Genomic DNA, 24,262 nt, shown 5'->3' with positions numbered 1-24,262 from the left:
TCATTTCTGAGCCTGCATTTTCCCATCTATAAAATGAGTGGATTGTGGGCAGCATAGAGGTGCTACGGTCCTTCCAAAATCATAAGGATTGGTCAGGGAAGGCAGCTGTGTGCTCTAGCTCTTCCTGCACTGAAATAGCTCTCAGGACCCCCAGGTGTCAGCCCCATGCTGACCACCTGGTCTAGGTAATGCTCTTCCCCAACATCCATTTGCTGTACCACTTTGCCCTGCTCTATCGTCGTCATAGAACGCTATCCTGCCTGAAGTGATTTTGTTCATCTGCTTGGGTATTGCCCACTGCCTAACCACACCTTGCCTGTCCCCCAGTAAAATGTAAGCTTCTTATCCATAAGAGACCATGTCTTCGTAAGGGATCCCCTAAGGAAGGCATATCCTGCGCTTTCAATGCTACTTGGCATGCTCAGATGCTCGATACTACTTGTGGAATATATTTTCATGTTCCCATTTAAAAACTTTCCCACCAACACCATGGCATAAATACAGTTACAGTATTTATTTAGATGGAAAACCCCGGGCTTGGGAAAGGAAAGGATTTCCACCCAGGTCTGTCTTTTTATTTGGACCGGCGCTCTGAGCCATTAGGCTTTGGTGTTTTCCTGTTTGTCTCTCCTGTGAACTGCGTGAGACCGTAATCTGCTGCTCAGGGGTGTGAGGTCACTAGGGATTGCTATGAGATGTGGAATCCACCCACCGATTCCCTAGGGCTTCCTACTTTCCCTCATAGGCAGCCTGCAGCTTCAGTGAATCCCGCAGGCACAGTGACAGAGGGCTTGGAGGCCAAGGAGCAGACAACAGGGCTCCAGACTGGGGCAGCAAAGCAGCAGGCCTGGGTTGCTGGGTCTGGAGGAGTCGGTTCTAGACAGGAGTTTGTCCTCCTAGAACAGCCCTCAGACTGCAGAGCACTTTCAGTCCCAGCTAGCCTAGGAGGAAGGCAAGGTGTGATTACTATCCCAATTTCACTAAGAAAGAAAATGAGTTCTAACCGTTTAACTGATGTGCTCCCAATGACACAGCAAGTAGAGGAGCCAAAATGGGAATTCCCAAATGACCTGGGTAATGCTGAGTATCTTGCTGCCTCTAGAACTCCCAGAAAATCAGCCAACCCTTGTCCTCAAGTGACTGCTCCAGAGCCTCCATGTTCAGTGCCCCAATTTGGGGATGCAGTATTTCTTGCTTTATGCACCTTTAGTTTTGTTTTCAGGAAGCATTGTGTCTAAAAGTAAGAAATGAAAAAATAGAAGCCTTTGTACCTCCGCAGGTTGTATAAAATTTCCTGTACAAACAACCTTCATATAGTGGCAGCTTCATGTCTCCTAATTGCGAGTTACTTAGTGCCCATTAGACTCCCTGCCTCCCTACTGTGAGTTTAGCTCTCCCGGAACACGCAGTGCAGATAATCCGCACCAAAGCTTATGTTAGCTTGTCTTGCCTAGATAACCTCTCCACTTCCTCACCTTAGACAAGGCCATCCAGTTTTTCATCCTAGATTTCTAAGATCATATTAAAGCTCAAACATCACCGTCTTTATCTTGGCAGAATTTACAGTGGCTTTCAAAGGCCAGGCTAGAAAGGAAAATACGATGTGAGGCCAGTTAGGTTAGTAGTCATGAATGTTCCTTCTTCTGACACAGTGTAATCTCTCCCCAGTAGGATTAAATTTTCCTAGTGATTTTTTTCTTCCATAAGACATTCAGGGAAGAAGGGGTTTGGGATCTGTATCTTTCAAAGCCCTGTTCAGTGCTTATCCCCTTACCCTATCCTACCCCACACCCCACTCCTACACACATATAATCTGAGTTTCTTCCAAGTTAACATTAGATGCCACCAGTGCCAGGGAACTCAAGATATCCCCAGGAGACCCAGTTTTACCTTTGTTTTCAAGGTTTCTGTTAGGAAAATAGTTATTATGGTCTTAATAATATAGTGATAGTCACGTTAGTCTTATCCCGATAATATGGGTTCTTATATTTATGTCATTGATATTAATATAGCATTGCATTGTATAATAATATCAATGTGCCATCAACAGTATTTATCAATATTCATCAAAATTAATACTATACTATTTAATGATGTATTAATAATTATTAATCTCCTAGGTGTTCCAGCCTTTCTGAAGGACTTTTGGTACATTATCTAAGTTAGCCCTCACCCTGACCATATGAGAATGAGACCCCCCAATCCCAGCTGACCATAAGAAAATGGAGACTGAGCGAGGTGAACAGCTTGCCAGAGGTTTCAAAATGAACAGGAGGTGGAGCCTGGTTGGCTCAGTTGGTTGAACCTGACTCTTGGTTTTGGCTCAGGTCATGATTTCAGAGTGGTGAGATCGAGCCCTTCAAGAGCCCTGAGTCGGGCTCCATGTTCATCAAGGAGTCTGCTTCTCCCTCTCCTTCTGCCCCTCCCCCAGCTGGTACACTCTCTCTTTCTCTCTCGCTCTCCCAATAAATGAAAAATAGATAAAAATAAAATAAATAATAAATTTGTTTTTTAAAAAGTGCACAGGGATTTGTGGGATGTGACCCAGACCCAGCTCTGGGCCCACACTGGGTGCTAAGCAGCCTTCTTCACACCGTGCTTGTACAGAGACTCATCCTCACCTTTCTCATCTGACATTCGGATGACACAGATACTACCTACATCACAGAGCTGCCAAGGTTAAATGCAGTGATGTGTGTGAAGCCTTTAGAAAGCTGTGTAACTCACACGGTAAGCCCTCAATAAATGCTATTATGTGATCCATATCAAAATTGATTCCTTCTTCTACAAAATATTTTTTTCCATTTCAAGTATTATCTTTATATTTTTCATTGTTAGGAGCAGTTCTTTCTCTTTTTGTGTACAATTTACATTAAGATAGTAAATTCTATTTTCTTGCTGGTACAATCTGATCTGCAAATAATTTTCAGAAAATGATTTTACTACAGAAATTTTAATTGGCTTTTTTCCTTCCCAAATGTCAGTCACATCCTTTGTGTCTCCTTCATAGGGAAACACTTCTCCCAAGCTTAAAAAACAAGTCATACCTAGAAATCCTGCAAAAATGCCAGTTTCCATGGCAACCAAAATAAGCAGACTTGAAAAATGCCAAATGTAATCAATCAATGCCTTTGAATTTTCTTTGGTTTCTGTGGATTCCTTTAAGTGATGTACAAGAAGACCAGTGTTTGTTTGTATTTGTTTTTATCTTCAGACTGGAATATATTTTCCATATATTCCTGTATTTTCATTTTTTTCTTTTTCATTCGTCTCCAGTCTACACACAAAAGATCAGTGTTTATAATTTGAGAGAAATGACAGCATCACAAAGTGAAGCAATCTAATGCACCTGTCAAGAATTTGACATAAATAATTTTAGGTCATGAATATCTCCTCTTATATCCAGAAATAATATTACCTTGCGTTTCATAGTACTTTATAGCTCAAGGTACTTTCCCATTCATTAGCTAATTTAACCCTAAGAATAATCCTATTATGGGTAGTTTTTAAGCATAATCAAAGATCCTCAGAAGGATAAAGCAACTTTCTTAAATATAGCAGACTGTGAAATCAAAATGCAAACCCAGAATTCCTTATCATTTGTCCATTTTTACCACAGTTTTTTATTGTTCTCAGAAGAACTGATGAAATTCTCCTTAGGAAGTTGCTACCTGACAGCCCTGTAGTCATGATAGTGTTGCAAATGCCTAATGTAAATACATCCTGCTGAAATTGACTAATTTCCTGTCACTTGAGCTGAAGTTAACTTTCCCAAGGTCCCAGATGCAAGGTAAATTATCAGAGTTCCTAAATCAGTGAAAAATAAGGCCTTTTTTTTTTTTTCCCCACAAAAACTGTATTATTAGAAGAGAAATCAGCAGACTTTCTCTGTAGAGGGCAAAATAGTACATATTTTTGGCTTTGTGGGCCAGTCTCTCTGAGACTACTTAACTCCATTGTTGCATAAAAGCAGCTGTAGGCAGTATGTAAATAGAAGAGCATGGCTGTGTTCCAATAAAACTTTATTCACAAAAATGGGAGAAAATTATTTGTTCCATGGGCTGTGGTTTGTCCACCCGTGGTAGAAGATACTCACTTGAGTTTATTCTAGAAAACTGGGGAGTAAGATTTATGTTGTCCTTACCAAAGCACTGAGAGAAATATCAAGTAAAGGCTGGGCATTCTTATACGTGAGGGGTGTACACTGGGAAGGGATGGATGCTCTAGGAAAGGGGCTGCTCCAGGAAACCCTGCAAGTCTGTGTTCTCTGAACTATGTGACAGGATATATTATTCTTGCCTTTGGTTAGCGGGTTAGCTAGGGAAACATACTGGCATACCTTCTTTAATTGCACACACACTCTCAGGCTCCTTATCATGTGTTGTACTGGCCACCACTGAGTAGACAAAGATGAACAAGGCTCATTGGCAGTTTGCATTGTGGAGTGCAAGCAGGAGAAGAGGTGGTGAAGACAGACAAGCACGCAAAAAACCATAGCATAAAGAAAAATATGGAAAGGAGCAGTAAGGAGGTTTTAGCAAAGTGCCTTGAAAAGACATAGACAGGAGAAATTAGGTTTGTCCTCATTTGGTGGTCAGGGGTGGTATGACTGGAGAGGGTGACATCTAGCTGGCTATGAGGGATGAGAGGATCCCAAAGGAAGCTGAGGGAAGGCCAGGTCAGGAAAAAGAAACAGTAGGCATATAGGTATAGAGATTCAGGGCATGTGCAGGGAAAAGCATAATCCCCAGTGCCTGCAGTGTGGGACAGGTGAGGAGAGGTACAGTGAGAAACAGAAATGGGGGCTGGGAGTCCAACCAAATCTTCTGAGAGCGGGAAAGACAAAGCTGAGGTGTTGGGGTTTTATTCTACAACATAAAGGAGACCTGGGTGATTTTTGAGCAAGTACATAAATTGGATCAGAACTGGGCTTTACTGGGAAGGAAACAGTCAGAAAAACTAAGAGGCAGCCCACGGAATGGGAGAAGATATTTGCAAATGACACTACAGATAAAGGACTGGTATCCAAGATCTACAAAGAACTTCTCAAACTCAATACACGAGAAACAAATAAACAAATCAAAAAATGGGCAGAAGATATGAACAGACACTTTTCCAATGAAGACCTACAAATGGCTAACAGACACATGAAAAAATGTTCAAAATCATTAGCCATCAAGGAAATTCAAATCAAAACCACACTGAGATACCACCTTACGCCAGTTAGAATGGCAAAAATAGACAAGGCAAGAAACAACAATTGTTGGAGAGGATGTGGAGAAAGGGGATCCCTCCTACATTGTTGGTGGGAATGCAAGTTGGTACAGCCACTCTGGAAAACAGTGTGGAGGTCCCTTAAAAAGTTAAAAATTGAGCTACCCTATGATCCAGCCATTGCGCTACTGGGTGTTTACCCCAAAGATACAGACGTAGTGAAGAGAAGGGCCATATGCACCCCAATGTTCATAGCAGCAATGTCCACAATAGCTAAATCGTGGAAGGAGCCGAGATGCCCTTCAACAGATGACTGGATTAAGAAGTTGTGGTCCATATATACAATGGAATATTACTCAGCAATCAGAAAGAACGAGTTCTCAACATTTGCTACAACATGGACGGCACTGGAGGAGATAATGCTTAGTGAAATAAGTCAAGCAGAGAAAGACAACTATCATATGATTTCTCTCATCTATGGAACATAAGAACTAGAATGATCAGTAGGGGAAGAAAGGGATAAAGAAAGGGGGGGTAATCAGAAGGGGGAGTGAAACATGAGAGACTATGGACTATGAGAAACAAACTGAGGGTCTCAGAGGGGAGGGGGGTGGGGGAATGGGATAGACTGGTGATGGGTAGTAAGGAGGGCACATATTGCATGGTGCACTGGGTGTTATACACAACTAATGAATCATCGAGCCTTACATCGAAAACCGGGGATGTACTGTATGGTGACTAACATAATATAATAAAAAATCATTATTAAAAAAAAAAAAAAAAAAGAACTGGGCTTTACTGGGGCACATGGGTGGTGCAGTCGGTTAAGCTTCTGACTCTTGGTTTCAGCTCAGGTAGTGACCTCAGGATGGTGCGATTGAGCCCAGGGTTGGTTTCCACATTCTGTGTGGAGTCTGCTTGGGACTCTCTCTCCCTCTTCCTCTGCCCCTCCCCTCCCCCATCCTTGCTCTCTCTCAAATAAATAAATAAATCTTAAAAAAAGAAAAAAAGAGGACTGGGTTTTACTAAGAGAAATATCACCATCAGTGTAGGGAAAGCATGTTTCATTTAATACACCAAGAACCCTAGGGCAAAGTTGTCCAGGAGAAATACAATACAATCCACAAATGCAAGCCATGTATATGATTTCTAAATTTCTTGTTATCACAATTATAAAATGTAAAAAAGAAATAACTGGTTTTAACAATATACTCTATTTAATCTAATTTATCCAAAATATTATAATTTTAACATGTAATCAATGTAAAAATTATTGCTGAGGTTTTTACATTCTTTACCTTACACTAAGACTTCAAAATCTGGTGTGTATTTTCATTTAGGGCAAGTTTCAGTTCAGACTTGGGGTATTCCAAGTGCTCAGTGTAGCAAGTGGTCACCGTATTGGACAGCATGGCTCTGGAGCATATGTAATAATAAGCATCCAGGAAGGGACCCTGGCCTAAGCTGGAGGCAAGATCAAAGACAGTCATTTAAGGATGCCTAGCTATTTATTTTCCCAAGTCTCCTTGTGCCCTGAGTTCTTTTAGAATAACCAACGTGGTAATAATTGCTGTGCCTTTAAAATAAAATACTCATAAATTGCCATGTGGACTTGGAAAATCCTGTTCTAGCCAAAGGTAGGTACTGTTAAGGTAAGTAAAATCTCACACGCTTTATATTATAATTACAAGAGTCTCAATAAGGAGTTTGAACCTTAACATTTTTCAGCTGGAGAGGCTCTTCACAGTTATTGCATGAAACCTTCCAATTTTACAAATGACAGAGACCCAATTTCACTGAACCGGATATTACTCCTGGGGTTGCCTAATTCTTCCCTTTTCCCAGCTTAGTGTGTGTGTGTGTGTGTGTGTGTGTGTGTGTGTGAGAGAGAGAGAGAGAGAGAGAGAGAGAGAGAAAGAGAGATTCTACGGGTACACGACAGAGGCAGAAAAAACAAAGACAGGCAGCAGAGATGAGGAGGGGGGAAGAGCACAGTAGTAAAGAACATTTGCTAAGAGGCTTCTCCAAGCTACACATGCCAGGGCCCCACCCTGATCTACTGAATCAGAGCCAGGACTCGCAACCAGATTAAGGTAGCACCATGGCTAACCTATAAGGAGACCCATATTATCATCAGAATTGAAACAAAACACAGAAGATTTTGTTTAACCAAAATACCTGAAACATCTAAGGGTTAGAAGGAATACTTTATTAAACTACTTGGAGGGTTAGTTGGTGGGGGGAGCAGGAAAGGTTGCTGAGTGGGGCAGGGAAGGACACAAAGGGACATCTGTGGAGTATGCAGAAGTAACAGCCACCAGACCCCTTGAACAGAGAGATGGCCCAATGAACTGCAATGTTTGGGGTTGGTGTGTGTGTACACGTAATGTTTGGGGGTAGAACTAAGTTGCCATAGGAAAAAAAGGTGAGGTTGAGGATGTGTCAGCGGGCTTCATTTCTCCCGTTAGAGCAGCCAAAAAAGAAGGGGAAAACAGGAGAAATATTTTATAATATCATTTTGGGCACCATTTTATTAGTCTGATCATAATATTGAACTCTGAACAGTCCTAAGACACCCACATTTATCAGCTTGCACCTAGCCAGGGATGTGTAGTGTAAAAAGCTCTGCAGGTGATCTGTTTTGAACTTCTCCCCACCAAGGTGAAAACCGTTACAGCACTGTGTCCTAATTTTAATGTGCATACAGTCACTGGGGACTTGTTAAAACGCACGTCCTGATTGTAGGTCTGGAAAGGAGCCCCGGATTCTGAATTTCTGACAAGCTTCTGGGAGATGCCTGTGTTGGCATCTCCCAGACCACAGATGTAATAGTAAGGCCCCCAAACATCAGATACTGTCTGCACCAAATAATACGAGCATCTCCAGGTATCTCCTCCTTCCCCACAGTGTATTCCCAGCTTTGGGGCTTGTGGTTCCCTTCCCTCAGTGCACAGTGACTGAGGTGGAAGAGATGAGGAACTGAGAGAGCTCAGGGCTCTGCACTACAGGCCCTGCTTAGAAGCTCACCTTTCCTTTGAGGCTCATCTCGTTTCATCCTTTCGCCTCTCTGCCTTTAGGTGTCTAAGCTTGAAAGAGAGAAGACTCAAGAAGCAAAGAGGATTCGTGAGCTGGAGCAGCGCAAGCACACGGTCCTGGTGACAGAACTCAAAGCCAAGCTCCATGAGGAGAAGATGAAGGAGCTGCAGGCCGTGAGGGAGAATCTCATCAAGCAGCACGAGCAAGAAATGTCAAGGACGGTGAAGCTGCGGGATGGAGAGATCCAGAGGCTCAAGTCGGCTCTGTGTGCTCTCCGGGACGGCAGCAGTGACAAAGTAAGGACAGCGCTCACCATTGAGGCCCGGGAGGAGGCCAGGAAACTGTTTGATGCAGAGCGCCTTAAGCTCTTACAGGAAATTGCGGACCTGAAAACTGCCAAGAAGCAGGTGGACGAGGCTCTAAGCAATATGATCCAAGCGGATAAAATCAAGGCTGGGGACCTTAGGAGTGAACATCAGTCCCACCAGGAAGCCATCTCGAAGATCAAGTGGGAGTCAGAACGGGATATTCGGAGGCTGGTTAGTAACCCAGGGCAGTACGTCGGTGTACAACCATTCTCTTTCCAGGTTTTAGAGCGCCATGGTTGTTTCTCATGAGTGGATTATAAACAGTGCTCACCTCCTGTCTAGCACTCTGTCCAAAATACAAGATAGGTCTGTAGGTAGGTAGGTAGGCAGGTAAATAAGTAGATACGCCCAAGCCAAAATTGGAATTGTAAAGTGTAGAAGATATTGGAATCACCTTTCTCATAAAAACTGGATTATTCCTGCCTCACATATACAGAGAGTATCTAGTCAATGACTCCTGTTTTCTTGAATGTCTATAAAAATATTCTAAATTATGAACTCTTCTAAAATCAACATGTTTGTGGGCTTTCTATTTATAAAATGTTACTGGGTTTTTACAGGGGTGGGGAAAGTTTCTGTGGCTTTTAAGGTATCTGAAATGGCAGCCGCTGAGAGCATCTTGAATGATTCACCTGTCTTCTTTCCAGGAACTGTGTCTGAAAGCAAGAAATAGAGCTATAAGTTCCCTAGACATTTTTAAAATAGATCTTCTTTCCCAAAATAAACAGGGCTATTCAAAACAGTGGCCATTATAATTTTTAAACTATTTCTAAGTAGTTTATTTGCTATTGCCAATTTCCAAGACTTACTTCAAGCCTATAGATTTGGATCTTTCTTTTTAATATGTATGACCAAAAGCCACATTGGTCTCTCACTACACCTAAAAATAAAACAAGTATAATTATTGCGTGAAAGCCATAATGCCCTAAGTTGACCACGTCCAATTATTTTAGAAGAAACATTTAAATGCATCTACACTCAGAATGTTTAGCATTAGTTATATCTTAGTTCTGTCTTATCAAATTACCGTGCACCTGTTAGAATGCACTTTATGCTTCTCTAACAATAATATTTTCTGGCCACCTGGCTGGCTTAGTCAGTGGAGCATGTGACTCTTGATCTCAGAGTTGTGAGTTCGAGCCCCGTGTTGGGGGTAGAGAGTACTTAAAACAAAAATCTTCAAAAATAAGAATAATATTTTCTTAGGATCACTACACTTTCCTTTTGTGTCTGCCAATTCTAAGCAATTATTTTGTAAGAATTCCAATTATGTTCCTTGGACAATATCTCTAGGATTTTGATTTTAAGTAAAAGTGGTTACAACAGAATATTTTAAAAAGCTAAATGTGTAATTTTCTTTGTACCGTAAAATTTTGCCTTTGCCACACTTTCCAAATTCTTTGTCTGCAATTCATCCTATTGCCCTGGTTGACAATAAAGACCAAATGCAGTGCAGAAATATTGGTCTCTGCCCTGCCTTCGGTTTTTGAAAAGACAACAGCTGATGAAGAAAGAACCAGGACTATGAAACCTGGAGTCAGCAGGTGGGTAAATGAAAAGGATGTTATACATCAAATATTTCTGTTTGTTGATGGTCTTCGATATAAAATCTGCAAGTATATCCACTTGTTGATCTGTAGTTTCTTTCTGTGACTTCCTTTTACCAGCATACTGCTAAAGTAGACAATGCAGTTTCTCTTAGTAACAATGTGAAATCTAAGCTACCTCAAGAGTTGTTGAAAAACTGGGTGCAAACAGAGTAATATGGGAAGTTTTTCAGTAGTACAGATGCGCTTGTCTTCAGTTTTTTCTTCTTGTTCTGTCACTACCCCCACACCCAGCTCTTTTTGGAACTGGAAGGGAGAGAAATGAGAGCCATTCTGTTTAGAAAATTTCTCCAGGGAATTCTGGTAGGCATCCCTTCCCATCTAAGTACTAGAACTTTGGAAGATTTTCAGGATTCTGAAGCCAGAGTCCATGCTTACAACCACTATGCAATAGAGACTCATCGACACTGATTACTGGATATTCTATAGAAAACTACTTTGGAAAATGCTGAAAGTATAAGGATAATGTTGGGATTAGTATTGCATAGCCTATTAGAATGAGTCAGAAGTTCTTGGTTATCATCTATAAAATGGTGATAACAGAACTTGTGTGATATTATTGTTATAAAAGGAGGTAAGGTATGTAAAGCTCTGAGGATAGTGCCTTGACTATAGTAAAAAATTAATAAATTGTAGTTATGATGATGGCAAAGATGAGGATGATTATATGGGCAGTAATGGAGTAATTTCCAGCAAGTTCATTTAGGTAGGGTACATCAGAACCAACTAGGAGCAGGGAGGTGTGGAGCCACAGTAAACTTTAAATGACATCATAGATGACAGGTCTAATGAATGAATGTACTACCTGGTTACGAATAACACTGGATTCAAATATTCTACAAGGAGGTAGAAACTAAAGACAGTGCTTCATTCCAGAATTAACAGGACAGTGTTTGGCTACTCACCAAGTTATCAGATGATATCACAGGACCATGCAGAATTTAGCTCCATGTCCTTCCAAAATTGATCTAAAATGTAATCCTGTGACTGGGAGGCAGTAGCTCGCAGATACTTACCTGTGGAAAAATGGGACTACACATCAATTTTTGTTCCAAATATATACATAGGCATATTTATATAAGGAACACAGCAAAGAAAGATGTACACAAAGTGATTTGTTATAAATAAGGAGACATTTTTATAAAGAGAGCAGTATAATATCATCTGTATTAAATGTCTGTATCCTATCTCCATTTTGAATATTCTTATGAAATATAATGAAGTGAGAAGAAAGATTTTGCCTGATAGTTATGCTCCTTCAGCAATTGTTTACAGACATTAACTTCACTAGCCTTCACTAGGAATGGCACAAATTTTTTGGTTCAATGGAACTCTTCATCAGTTGATAGCAAATGCTTATGACCTTTAGTTGACAAATAACTCTGAAACCATGCCGAGACTTAAGTTGAGTGTTGGGATACATAAATATGTCTCACAGATGTAGGAGGGGAAACAGTGGCTAATATTACCAGGTGCTTCCTATTCCTCTTCTTGTCCCTACCATGCTTTTCTGACAGTAATAGTAAAATGGTTGCCTTAGCTGTTTGCTCTGAAATGTGGAAAGAAATGGAAAGATCCACGTAACATGAACCATGCTCCAAATTCACTCCTGAATTCGCTCCACATTTGCCACCTGAATTCAAACATACTGGCCTTAGGAACTGACTAGGGTCCTGGAAAGTCTGCAGCTTCGTCAGTAAAAAATGACCAATTCATAGTGGCTGTTGCTATTTAAAGTGAACTTAAAGGGTATTCCTCCAAACAGGAGGGAACATAAAAATTGTCCTGGGAAACACTGTAATGGAATATTGAGTATCTGTCTTTATTAACACAAATGACCCATTTTATTTTATTTTTTTTTTACAAATGACCCATTTTAAAGTTATCATTTCCTTTCTAAATCCAACCAACCTAGACTATTTCAAACAATATATTGAATTAAAGCATCTACACCGGATATACCACAGAGAAAAAGTTACTCTCCTTGATAACTAATTATCCTAAGATAGCCTTTCATTACACAGTGTTACCTTGTCTTGTTCATAAATTTGGTATACCTGTCACAGTCATAATATTTTCCCATAACAATCAGCAGATAGAAGTTAAACTGATACCTTGTAAAAATGCATTTTTTTTACAGCATTGTTAAATAAAATGTCCTGGGTGTCATTTAATTCAGATGGATGAGATTAAAGCCAAGGACAGGATCATCTTTTCCCTGGAAAAGGAACTGGAGACCCAAACTGGCTATGTACAGAAACTGCAGCTGCAGAAGGAGGCTTTGGATGAACAGCTCTTTTTGGTCAAGGAGGCCGAGTGTAACATGAGCAGTCCAAAACGAGAAATTCCGGGAAGAGCAGGAGACGGCTCTGAGCACTGCGGCAGTCCTGTAAGTCTGTCCGAGTTGAAGTGAAGAACTCAAGAGTCATCTTTTATTTAGCTCCCAAGTTTTACTTTTCACTTAAGCTCTATCCTGTTTACTACAAAGAAATCAATTCTGCCTCCGCCTATAAAACAGCTAGTATCTTGGGAACAGGGTTTTCTAAACTCACAAAGTGGTCTGCCCTGCATTAGCAGATCACAAGAGAATTACAGGTGTTTTTAAATCTTGCATAGAATTTTTCTACCCACGTGATACCCATCCAAACTTCAGCCTATTATAAGAGTCATAAATTAAATGAAACTACTTTGCCTCTTGCCAAGACTGGTAATTTTCCCTTGTGTGAACCCTTGGGTTGGAAATTGGTGAAGACGGTTGTCATCTACAGGGGTGAAAATGTATGAGTATATAAAAAACTAAACCGCTTAAATTATCATCTGAAGCCTTCTAGTCTGATTGAACTTGCCACTTATTACCCTGATTTTTATCATTTTATAGGAGAAATTATTTTCAGAACTGCAGCCGTAGAAATCAGCTTGTATAGAGTTGGCTTTCATAACTTACACCTTTCAAATTATGTAGCAGCTAAAAAGATGAAAATGTATTATTTAGGAACAGACATAGTTTCCAAAGTAGTACTTAGAACCAAGTAATGAATAATTTATGAATTGGTGTTCAGGATATATATATCCCAGTATGTGGCGGAACCAGGATTTAGCAGATGTAAGTTTCAGTTCTATCCCTGACATTTACCTGCAGTGCAGCAAAATTGTCAAGAGAATGGGCTCTAGGGTCAGACTCTTTAGTTCAACTTCTAGATCTGCCACTTACTGTGTGACCTCAGGCAAATCATTTTCCTGCTCAGTTTCCTCATCTGTAAAAGAGAGGCAATAATGGTACTCCATAAGGCTGGGCGGTGGTCTAGAAGAAACGGTGTGTAAAATGTTGAGCACAGTGTTCGGTTCATAGTTAGCATTCAATAAGTATTATTGATCTATCGATAGTAGCCACAAGAACTTGAACAAGTTATGATATCCCTGAATCTTCACCATTCTGCTGAATCCTCTAGGATTTTATGAATCTGGAGATATAATGTGTGGGAAGCTGCTTTGTCAACAGTACAGCACTATCAAAATGTAAGATGATAACGGAATTGCAAGTCTATAATGGTCCTATGGATCCTAGAGCATAGAATTAATCCATGAGAGCCATGTGTAAAGTGATCCATGGCAATTATGACAGTGGGGATGCCGGTAGCTCTGGGCAAAATGTACTAGCAAAGGCTATCTTATAATCTGCTGCCTTTTATACAGGAAGGCAATACCTCAGCCTTGTCACACTGACGTTTTTCTCCAGGAGTATGTAGGGATTTTCAAAGCCCAGCCCTATCTTCTATTCTTTGGCTAAGTGTGATAGGACATCTGTCTTAGCTGTGGGAAGCAATGTGCAGCCATGACTTAAGAGATGCTCCTTGAACCTCATGTAATCACGACATGACCTTGGTCTCAGAGCTCACAGATCTGATAGGCTCATCCAACCATCTACCACTCCGCTTGCCAGGAGTCAGGGCTCCAGAGAGTATCTGCCACATGGAATTCATTTGCAGTTTCAACCAGGCCTGGTCTTCAACCGAAGCAGTGAATATCAAGGGTTAGAAGACGGTAAATATTTACTCTTCTCTGAGTACAGAACATTTTACTCTCACCTCATAAGCCAGATGAAAGGAACCAAGCTTCTTACTTTTATGAGTGGAATTCCCAAACTTTGTGAAAAGTGTTATTGAAGAAATACTCATTTTAATTTTCCTGCATAGGATTTGAGAAGAAATCAGAAGAGAATAGCTGAATTGAATGCCACTATAAGAAAATTAGAAGACAGGAACACCCTGCTTGGAGATGAACGAAATGAACTGGTGAGTTCTGCCCAGAATTATTTGTTTATTTGGTGATTTTGTTAAACATTTTGTTTAAAATTGTTTATGATGTTGTAGAAGTATAACATAATAAAGACAAGTGCACAGATAATAAAGGTCCAGTTATTAATAAATATGCCCAAAGTGATACACCCATATAACTACCACCCAGATGAGTACCTGGAAGATTACTAGCACCTCAGAGCCTCCCTCTCTTGGGACCTCTGGCAGTCACATCCTTCTAGAGTTAATCACTCTACCGAATTCTGTCACTATAGACATGTGTCACCATTTTTTAAATGTTTTGTAAATGGCATCCTACGGTAATCACTCTTCTGTGTCTGGCTTTTTTGCCCATCAATACATTGTGGAAGTCACTCACTGTATTATATGTATCATTCGTTCATTTTCTTACTCTATTGTATTCACTTAATACACAACAGTATATTTCTTCTTTAATTGTTAATGGCCATTTATAGTGTTTCTTAACAGTTTTAATGTTGGTGGTGCTGTTAATGTCTTTGGTGAGAAAACGTGTTCATTTCTGCTGAGAGCATACCAAGGAATGGAATGACTGGGTTGTAGGGTGTGCATGTGGTTAGCCTCAGTACTGGGGCCGGGTTTCCACAGTTGTTAGAACAATTGCATTCCCACCACCAATGTGGGAGACTTGGAGTTTCTCCACAGCTTTGCCAACTTGCACAGATCGTTGATCATATTAGTCAGTATGGTGGGTGTGAGCTATATTCTGATTGTAGGATTTTGATTTTCACTTTCCTTTATAATGAGGTTGAGTGAATCTTCAAATATCTTTTGGCCCTTTGTCTTTTGTAAAATTTTCTTTTGTGCTGTGTCTATTTTCTTATTAATATTAGGAATTCTTTACATCATTTTTGGATATTTGCATTTAAAATATCCTGCTCTGGGGGCATCTGGGTGGCACAGTCGGTTAAGCATCCAACTCTTGGTCTCTGCTCAGCTCGTGATCTCAGGGTCCTGAGATTGAGCCCAGTGTCAGGCTCTGTGCTCAGCATGGCGTCTGCCTGGAATTCTCTCTCTCCTCCTTCTGCCCTCCTTCCCCAATCCTCTCTCACACCCTCTCTCTGTCTCTCTCTCAAATAAATAAATCTAAAAAAAAAAAAAAAAAATCCTGCTCTGTGTCTTACATTTTACATTCTTAATGGTGGCTCTTGGTACAAAGAAGTTATTTTCAGCATTTTGTTTTTTTCCAGATATATACATTTTAGGTCATAAATGTCTCTAAGCATGACTAGCTTCATCCCATACATTTTTTTATGTTGTAATGTATTGTTATTTCAAAATCTTTTCTAGTATATGATTTCTTCTTTGACCCCTGGGTTACTTAGCACCAGAAGGCTCAACTTTTAAACATTTGGAGATTTTTGAGTTGTCTCTCTGTTATTGATTTCTACCTTAATTCCATTATAGCCAGAGAATATACTTTGTATTATTTCTTTTTTTTTTTTTTTATTGAAGTACAGTTGACACACAATGTTACATTAGTCAGGAATACTTTGTATCATTTCATTCTTTAAAATTTGTTGAAATTTACTTTATGATGGTAGCATACTGTCAATTTTAGAAACATTCCATGTTCGCATAAAAAGAAGGTATACTCTGCAATCATTGCATGCATTTTGAATCAAGTTCATTAATAGTCTTGTTTAAAATCTCCTATATCTTTATACTATTTTTGTGTGCTTCTTCTCCCAACAGATTTGTCCATATCTATTCTTAGTTTTGTCAAGTTTGCTTTATATATATTTGAAGTTATGTTACTAGGTACATATAAATTAAGATTTGTTAAATGTTTGCATCATGATTTTTTTTTATCTTTAGTAATACTTCTTAAAGTCTTGGTCTGATGTTAGTTGCACTATATCGGATTTTTTCTTTTGGTGGTTTCATGAATATCTATATTGACTTTCACACTCACTTCCTGTATAATATTTAAGCTATATCTTTTAAAAGGAACAGTTTTTTTAGGTACTTGGATCTATCGTTACTGATGTATGGTATGGTAGAATTACTGATATCTCTTTTTACTTGTGTTTTTCTGCATCTTCCATAAATAGCATCTACTAAGTAAATTTAACTGTTTAAAACCCTTGTCATTGACCCTCAGAAAAGAGACGAAGTTTGAAATAGTGAACCTAGTGGAATAATTTATTTTTCCTTGTGTGTGCTTCATATTTAATATGATTTCTTCAGACACTGAAACTCAAATCTTAGGATTAAATGAAGTTATGAAAAATTTTGGCCTTTGATATAAAATGAGTTTTCAAATGGCAGTTAGGATACAGTTGGGGAGTACTGTTTTAGAATCCCATAAGCAGCTGTTTCAAATATTTATAGGTAGCTAAGTCTCCTACCCCAGCACTTCCTAAAACGTTAGATTCTCAAAAATAGGAGTGAGTACTTTAAACAATCTTGTCAGATGGTTCTGATACACACCACCACTTTCCTTGCTTCAGTACCCCTCCCCCAATACATACTCATTCAGAAACATTAGTATAAAGTCACTGACCTAAGCATGGGAACTTTAACATGGAAATCCATTATGTATGGAGGCACCATAAAATATGTCATCAAAATGGGAGTTTTGAGGGTAAAAGGGGGGATTATTAATAATTACCCCAAGATAGCATTCATAAAATTAGACCACTGGTTCTCAGCTAGAGACAATTTTGGCAGTATCTGGAGACATTTTTGATTGTCACAACTGGGGGGATGTTACCAGCATCTAGTGGGCAGAGACCAGAGATGCTGCTAAACATTCTACAATGCAGGACATCTCATGACAAAAAATACCTAGCCTAAAATGTCTAGAGTACAGAGGTTGAGAAACCCTGCCTTAGACTAACTAGCAAACCAGAATATGGTCACTTTTAATTATGGGTGGGTAAGAATAGAATCATACTTTTCCTAAGCTCAGTGAGATAAATGTTCTTAAACACAAAATCAATAGAATTTTGAGAGTATTTTTTTTTTCTCAATAACATTTTCTTAAAAATAAACACCCTTGGGGCACCTGGCTGGCTTAGTCAGAAGAGCATGAGCCCCCTTCCCTCGGGGTTATGAGTTCGAGCCACACACTGGGTGTAGAGATTACCAAAAAAAAAAAAAAAATACACTTAAAAAAATAAATGAACAGCCTTAGTATGGTTTCAGGAGTTTTAGCAACATCTGTCATGGGAAGAACAGGTTTTGGCGACATCCAGGCTTGGGTTTGGGTCCTGGTTGCACTCCTTAGTGACTTGTGATTCATATGAGCTGCTTTATCTCTCTGAGCCAGTGAGGGGTCTTTGCAGGCCTGGGGAGAGGTCTGAGCAGCCTGAGATTGAGGCTGAGGGTACCAGGGTACCTGGGCTAGAGGAATTGGGCAAGCAAGGTGTGCAGTTGCTCTTTCCGAGCATTTCCATAACCAGAACCTCGGCAGCACCTCCCTGAAGGTACTACTTGCAATAGAGTTGTGAATACTGTGATGAAAAACCATCAGAGGAAACTGAAGACAAAGGCTGTTAAATGAAGGATGGTCATGGTCAGTTCCGAGACACAGGAGGTAGACCAAGGTGGTCCAGGATGGGTTTCACCCCTGCCAGTTAACTCCGTCTGCTCCCACATCCACTCTAGCACAAGAGACAAATTTTAACTTATGTCTTCCCAGTTAAAACGTGTGCGGGAAACCGAGAAACAATGTAAACCTCTTCTGGAAAGGAACAAGTGCCTCGCCAAGAGAAACGATGAACTGATGGTGTCTTTGCAGCGCATGGAAGAGAAACTAAAAGCCGTTACCAAGGAAAATTCAGAAATGGTGTGTATCCCAAACTGCAAAACTGCAGCTTCCGTCTTTATATTACTCCACTAACCTGACTTACTGCTCTTTCTCAGTTTATTTCTAAAATACAATGCTATTCATGAAAGTTGGGGTTTTCCCCGTGTAAGCAAGGAACCTTAAAGAAAGAAAGCAAAAGAACGTTGCTGGCTCTGAATTTTAAGGGGTTTCTAAATTTGCAGAATGGTAGGAGTGCTTCCAGGAATCTGCACACTTTCCAAAATCTCCCCAATAGAGAAGCAAACTTTCAACATAGCTCCTCAGCCACAGAAACTTCCTTCCAAGAATTTCACTAACATGCTCTTTATAGAACTGTACAATGGATACCTCTCATCTTCTGAGACATTGCATAATGGTTGAGAAATAGATCCCACCCTTGTATTACGTATGGACAGTGATAAGCTCATGCACTCCTTAACAGACTTACAACACAGCTATCGAGATCTTCAAACATCCCCCATGATTTTGACTTGTAGCAAATAAAATATACTTGAGGGTTTTGGTTGGTGCGTCTATGAAGCTGAGCAATTTTCAAATTTACTTGGAGCCTCATAAAGTTTCTGTAGATAATTTATGTGAACCACTACAGTTTGGGATTTTTAAAGTCTCTTCCTATGCTTTCTTCTTTTCCAATCCAGAGAGAAAAAATAACATCCCACCCACCCTTAAAGAAATTAAAATCTCTGAATGACCTCGATCAAGCTAATGAAGAACAAGAGACAGAGTTTTTAAAACTTCAAGTCATTGAGCAGCAGAACATTATTGATGAGCTCACAAGGGTAGGTCTTGATCAATCTATAAATTCTAAGCTGTTCCCAAGGGCAAGTAGCTGAGAAATCAACATACACTGGAACCACTTAATAATTTCAAATTAGTCCCAAAGGCCTAAGTTTATATAGTCAATATATAAGTAGGTTGAAGAGACTCTGTTCCAAAAATACTTCATATTAGTTAACTGTTTTATACATTTTCAGTTATAATTCTTTGTTAACTTATTTGATAACACAAATAGTGACTGCAAAGACTCTAAAAGAACTTCCAAATGCATTGTTACGTGAGTAGGTAGGTAGTGTGGGTATACCTCATAAATGCCTTCCAGTATCAAGATTCTGAGGCTCAGAGATTAAATATTTGGCCAATAGTAGTAACAGGACCATATGCCTCTTATTTCCCAACATTTATCTCAGTGTCTAGCACATAGGTGCAGTTTAATAAATGCTCGTTGATTGAACAGTGACATCGTAATTACATGACAAAGCAGAAATTTCAGTCCCGATCTTTTGACCATGACTTCAGTGCCTGTAGTGCACTTTTTACTCCCGTTTGCATCTGGTCAAGGCCTGTTTTACAAACAGCAGTGGCCTAAGACCTTCAGATGCCTTTGGGTTTCCTGTTTGCCTCTCTGTGTTTATTCCATGTTTATTCCATGATTGTTATCTCTGGTTGCTCTTACTTCAGGACCAAGCCAAGGGCTGGAGAGTTGAGGAATTGGCAATGGGGAAGTGGGGGGGGTGGTTAGACAAGTGTCTCTACTGAGTAGGGTGAGCAAGATGATTTACTGCTATTGAGGGGAGAAAACATGATAACTTCTGGTTATAACTATTTGTGGTTTATCCTTTTAAAATTGTCTATGTTTGAATATATGTTATAATGCATATACTGTATTAGGAGGGTAATATAATGCATATACTGTATTAGGAGGGTAATCTAATTTTCGAAGTTTCGGATATATTGAGGTTGTATGATCAAAATATTTTTACAGGGTAGGAAATCCTAAAGGTTAATGTCACTGGCATAAACCAGGCCATGTATTAAACATGGCCTTCTGAAGCACTGTGCCTCTTAATTCACATCCACATCCTTAATTACTAGTAAATCCCAGATTCACTCAGCCACACTTTTCTTGACTTTGAGTGTCTGAACTTAAGCTAAAAGTTTCTTATAGGAATTTGACATGTTGAGGCATGTCATCCAGACTTCCAGGGAAACTAAGTGTCATTTACTTAATCTACCTTTGAATTTGTACAGTAAATACGTGGAGTACTTAGTGGATGAACACCAGATTCCCAGGGTATCTCCATCCACAACAAGAATGAATCAAGAAATCGATCATGATTTCTAGATATTCTTTGAGTTTTCCAGAACATTCCAACTACAACCACCCCCCCCCCCAAAAAAACCCACTAGATGATTCCAACCCAGCAGACACTCTGTTCCCATCTTTAGAGGGTGCAGGTGAGAACAAGAGTCTAAGACAGCTTGCTATGCCTTTCGAGTGATTAAATGAAAAGAATAAGGTTTATGCAAAGTAGTACTTTTTAATACTTAAATATAAAGTTAAATATAAAGTAATTTGGGGTTTGAGAAAACTGAAAAATTGTGCTTTGGGAAAATATGTGTATTTTCAGAGCTACTTGATCTTCAAGTATAACAAAGGATTCTGATGAGGAAGACAGTGTACTTCCTGATTGGAAGGCTCTCAGATCCACATAGATTATCAGGAAAAGTTGTAGTGTATTTTTACTTAAAAAATATGTAAGTAGCAGGGCACCTGGGTGGCTCAGTTGGTTAAGTGTCTGACTTTTGGTTTCCACTCAGTTCAGGATCTCAGGGTCATGAGATTGAGCCCCACATACTCAGTGTGACGTCTGTTTGAGTTTCTTTCCCCTCCTTCTTTCTCTCCCTCTGCTCCTCCCCCAGCTCGTGCTCTCTCTCAAATAAATAAATAAATAAAATCTTTAAAAAGATACATAAGTAGCAAACCTAAAAATTGCCAAAATTACAAAACACAATCTTATTTTAAATAGAAATATGTAATGCCTCAGGGGAAAACCAACTCTGTCATTGAAAAAAAAACAAAAACCAAAACTTAGAGAGAAACATGTACCAACTCAACATCTGAAAAGTTCTTCCTCTGTTTTTCAGGACCGAGAAAAGCTCATCCGTAGGAGAAAACATAGAAGAAGTTCCAAGCCAATTAAGGTAATGAGAAAACTAGGTTATCAGGCTTTTGCCACAAACCCTGCAGCTCTGTGAGGCTTGCCAAGGAATCTTCCTGCAAAGATGTGATAAATCAGGTGTTCCTAAAGTACAGCAAACCATGGGCTTTATTTGCCTAAGAAAATCTCTTCTCTTGATAGTTCTTAGAAGTCCAAAAATGATTGTGTTGTGGATTTTAACTTTTAAGATTTGCTTTATATGACTTTATCTGAGTAAATAAGGCACTAGGTTTGATGTAGAAAGCATTATTTGACAAGCCAGAGAGTCAGACTCCAAGAACATGCAAGAGATACACATGATTTAATGCCCCCCAGTGAACAATATTAGTGTCTCATACCCACGCTATAATTATTAGTATACTTTTATTATTCCCTTGGACGGTATTATTGATAGTGGTTTGATTTTATTATTTCATTATTCACTTGGATACTATTGCTGATAATGATTATTAATAACGGTACTCTCAGTCCACCCATATCTGTATAGCCTCTTATAATCCACAAAGTTTTGTTAATTTGTCAATTTGTTTGATTTTGTTTTTATCAAGTACATTATTTGATTTGGATATGGGATTGGATGATAAGACTTACAATTTGATAATCCCAGATAGGTGCCTGGACTTTAAGTGTCTTTATTATATTTTAAATACTGAAAAGAGTAATCACATAAACTCATCATGGTATAAAATGTAATATAAAAGAGGCTCCAGTGTTTCTATGAAGAGAGCCAAATGTTAATGAATATTGCTCAGCAACATCAGAAGTGAAACAAAGTGGGACACACTTACACACTTTTATTAGAATTATTGTGTTCATGCCCAAAGTTTTTATTTCCTCCAAGAAGTACTAAAAGACCCCTGTCTTCTGGGTCCATGTGCACATATGCCAGTTGATGGTGCCTTGATAATATGTTGACTTTCTCCACTTCTACTTGTGTCAGTAAATATGTACTTTCCCTCCCCTAGAGGCCTGTTTTAGACCCATTTATTGGCTATGATGAGGACTCCATGGATTCAGAGACATCATCCATGGCTTCATTTAGAACAGACCGAACACCAGCTACTCCTGATGATGACTTGGACGAAGTAAGCTTTTCCACTTCTCTAGTCTTTTGTGATTTTGTCACCAAACCTTTCCTTTAAGGTGGAGAGAAAGCACTGCACTTCTTACATCCTTTATGAACGGCGCAAAATGATCACATAGTAGTGACTCATTTTGACTTTGTTACCTCTTGGAAAATAGCTTCGCTTGTGTCACATAACCCTTTTAACAGCTTGTCCAAAATCCTGTTCTGTAACTTGAGGACTTTTTTCAAACTAAAAGACACTCTTCCAAATTCTTCATCTAGGGAAGGTGGGAACCGAGGAACAAGCTTAGAAGAACAAGCTTCTAGATACAGTTGAGGATAGGGTTTAGCAAAGTGTGCTCTGTAGACTACCATTATCAGAATCATCTAGGGGGTTCAATCACAATGAAAATTCCTGGACTCTGCTACATAGCTCCTGTGTCAGGGTCTTACAGGTAGAACCCCCAAATCTGCATTTTTCACAAAGCTCCCTGGTGATTGTATTATGCTCTGAAGTTTGAGACCTAAAGTTGTAAAACTATGTTTTTATAGTTTATCTCTGTAAGAAATTGTTGCATATGGATGTATTAAAAAGAATTGAGACTAAAACTCTATCATTTCCTCCCATTTGAATCCAAAAGCTAGGTGTAAGTTCTTCTCATTTGGATCCAAAATTGACTGTAATCCAAGTCTAAAAGAGCAATCATCAGAAATGTATAAATAAGCAAATGCCTCTTATTAACAAACATTAAGTATTTCTGCAATGCAAAGTCCATCTTGAAAGTACTACAGTATTTGTGTCTATACACATACTTTAAAATTAAGAATAAAATTACGGGACACCTGGGTGGCTCAGTTGGTTAAGTGTCTGACTCTTGATTTCGGCTCAGGTCATAATCTCAGGGTTGCGAGATAGAGCTCTATCTCAGGCTCTGCACTGGACGTGGAGCCTGCTTAGGATTCTCTCTCTCCCTCTTCCTCTGCCCCTCACCCCACAAAAAGAATAAAATCACACTGAATCCACTATCAAACAAATGTTTACTTCTCTTTATAAAGTGGACAAATGTTAGTATTTCACTTTGAACACAGAACCCGAACATAATTATTTTTTGGCCTTTTTTGTAACCTCAAGAGTTTAGCAGCTGAAGAATCTGAGCTACGATTTCGACAATTAACAAAAGAATATCAGGCCCTCCAAAGAGCATATGCCCTCCTGCAGGAGCAGACTGGAGGCATCATCGATGCTGAAAGGGAAGCCAAGGTCAGTATACGTCTGGGGAAAGTGCTCTGAATTGGCTTGCAGCAGTCACAACATAAAAGTACCATGGACAGGAAAATATCAATAGGATAGCTTCCCCTGTATCCTTCTCTCCACTGTGGCTTTTGAACTGTTTTATCTTTTATGTCAACAAACCTTGGATCTAGAGATATTAGAACCAACTTAGATCGATGCTTTTGTTCCTTTAAAGATAGTAGTTCTTATTCTTGCTATTTGAAAACATATTTTTCAAAGCTAGACAATACTGGATTTTGATAATCCATTTTTTTAGCTTCTTGCTTGGAAAAAATACTTTTGTGGTTAGCCACTTTCTTTTCTTAGTTAATAAGTGCACAGCATTATATTGACAGCTTCCAAAGAATTTTCACTGGCAATATCTCATTTAATTTTTATGACAGCACCCTAAGGCAGGTGTTTTATAAAAGAGGAGTTCGAGGCTCTGAGAGGTTAATTGAATTGCCCACGATCACATAGCTAATAAATGGAAAACTTGGATTCCGCCTAAAGTCTTTACTAGGTCACATGTTCTTTCCATTACATCGCAA

At 39.3% G+C, this 24,262-nt stretch overlaps 1 protein-coding gene across 2 annotated transcripts in view; it reads left to right on the top strand.

Annotated features, from left to right (window-relative positions):
* JAKMIP2 (janus kinase and microtubule interacting protein 2) overlaps nucleotides 1-24,262 on the top strand; it is a 57,725-nt gene that overhangs the window by 4,451 nt on the left and 29,012 nt on the right. For both annotated transcript variants that reach the window (XM_044384217.1, XM_026498968.2), the window contains exons 2-9: nucleotides 8,292-8,789; nucleotides 12,405-12,614; nucleotides 14,419-14,517; nucleotides 18,206-18,352; nucleotides 19,012-19,152; nucleotides 21,299-21,355; nucleotides 22,338-22,457; nucleotides 23,571-23,699. In XM_044384217.1, coding sequence (XP_044240152.1) covers nucleotides 8,292-8,789; nucleotides 12,405-12,614; nucleotides 14,419-14,517; nucleotides 18,206-18,352; nucleotides 19,012-19,152; nucleotides 21,299-21,355; nucleotides 22,338-22,457; nucleotides 23,571-23,699 — 1,401 coding nt within the window. The remainder of the gene's footprint in view (nucleotides 1-8,291; nucleotides 8,790-12,404; nucleotides 12,615-14,418; nucleotides 14,518-18,205; nucleotides 18,353-19,011; nucleotides 19,153-21,298; nucleotides 21,356-22,337; nucleotides 22,458-23,570; nucleotides 23,700-24,262) is intronic.

The sequence above is a fragment of the Ursus arctos genome, unplaced genomic scaffold, assembly GCF_023065955.2.
Source record: "Ursus arctos isolate Adak ecotype North America unplaced genomic scaffold, UrsArc2.0 scaffold_5, whole genome shotgun sequence".
In the NCBI taxonomy this organism is placed as follows: Eukaryota; Metazoa; Chordata; class Mammalia; order Carnivora; family Ursidae; genus Ursus; species Ursus arctos.
Note: the sequence above shows the minus strand (reverse complement) of the source record. Positions and strands in the feature narration are given on the sequence as shown.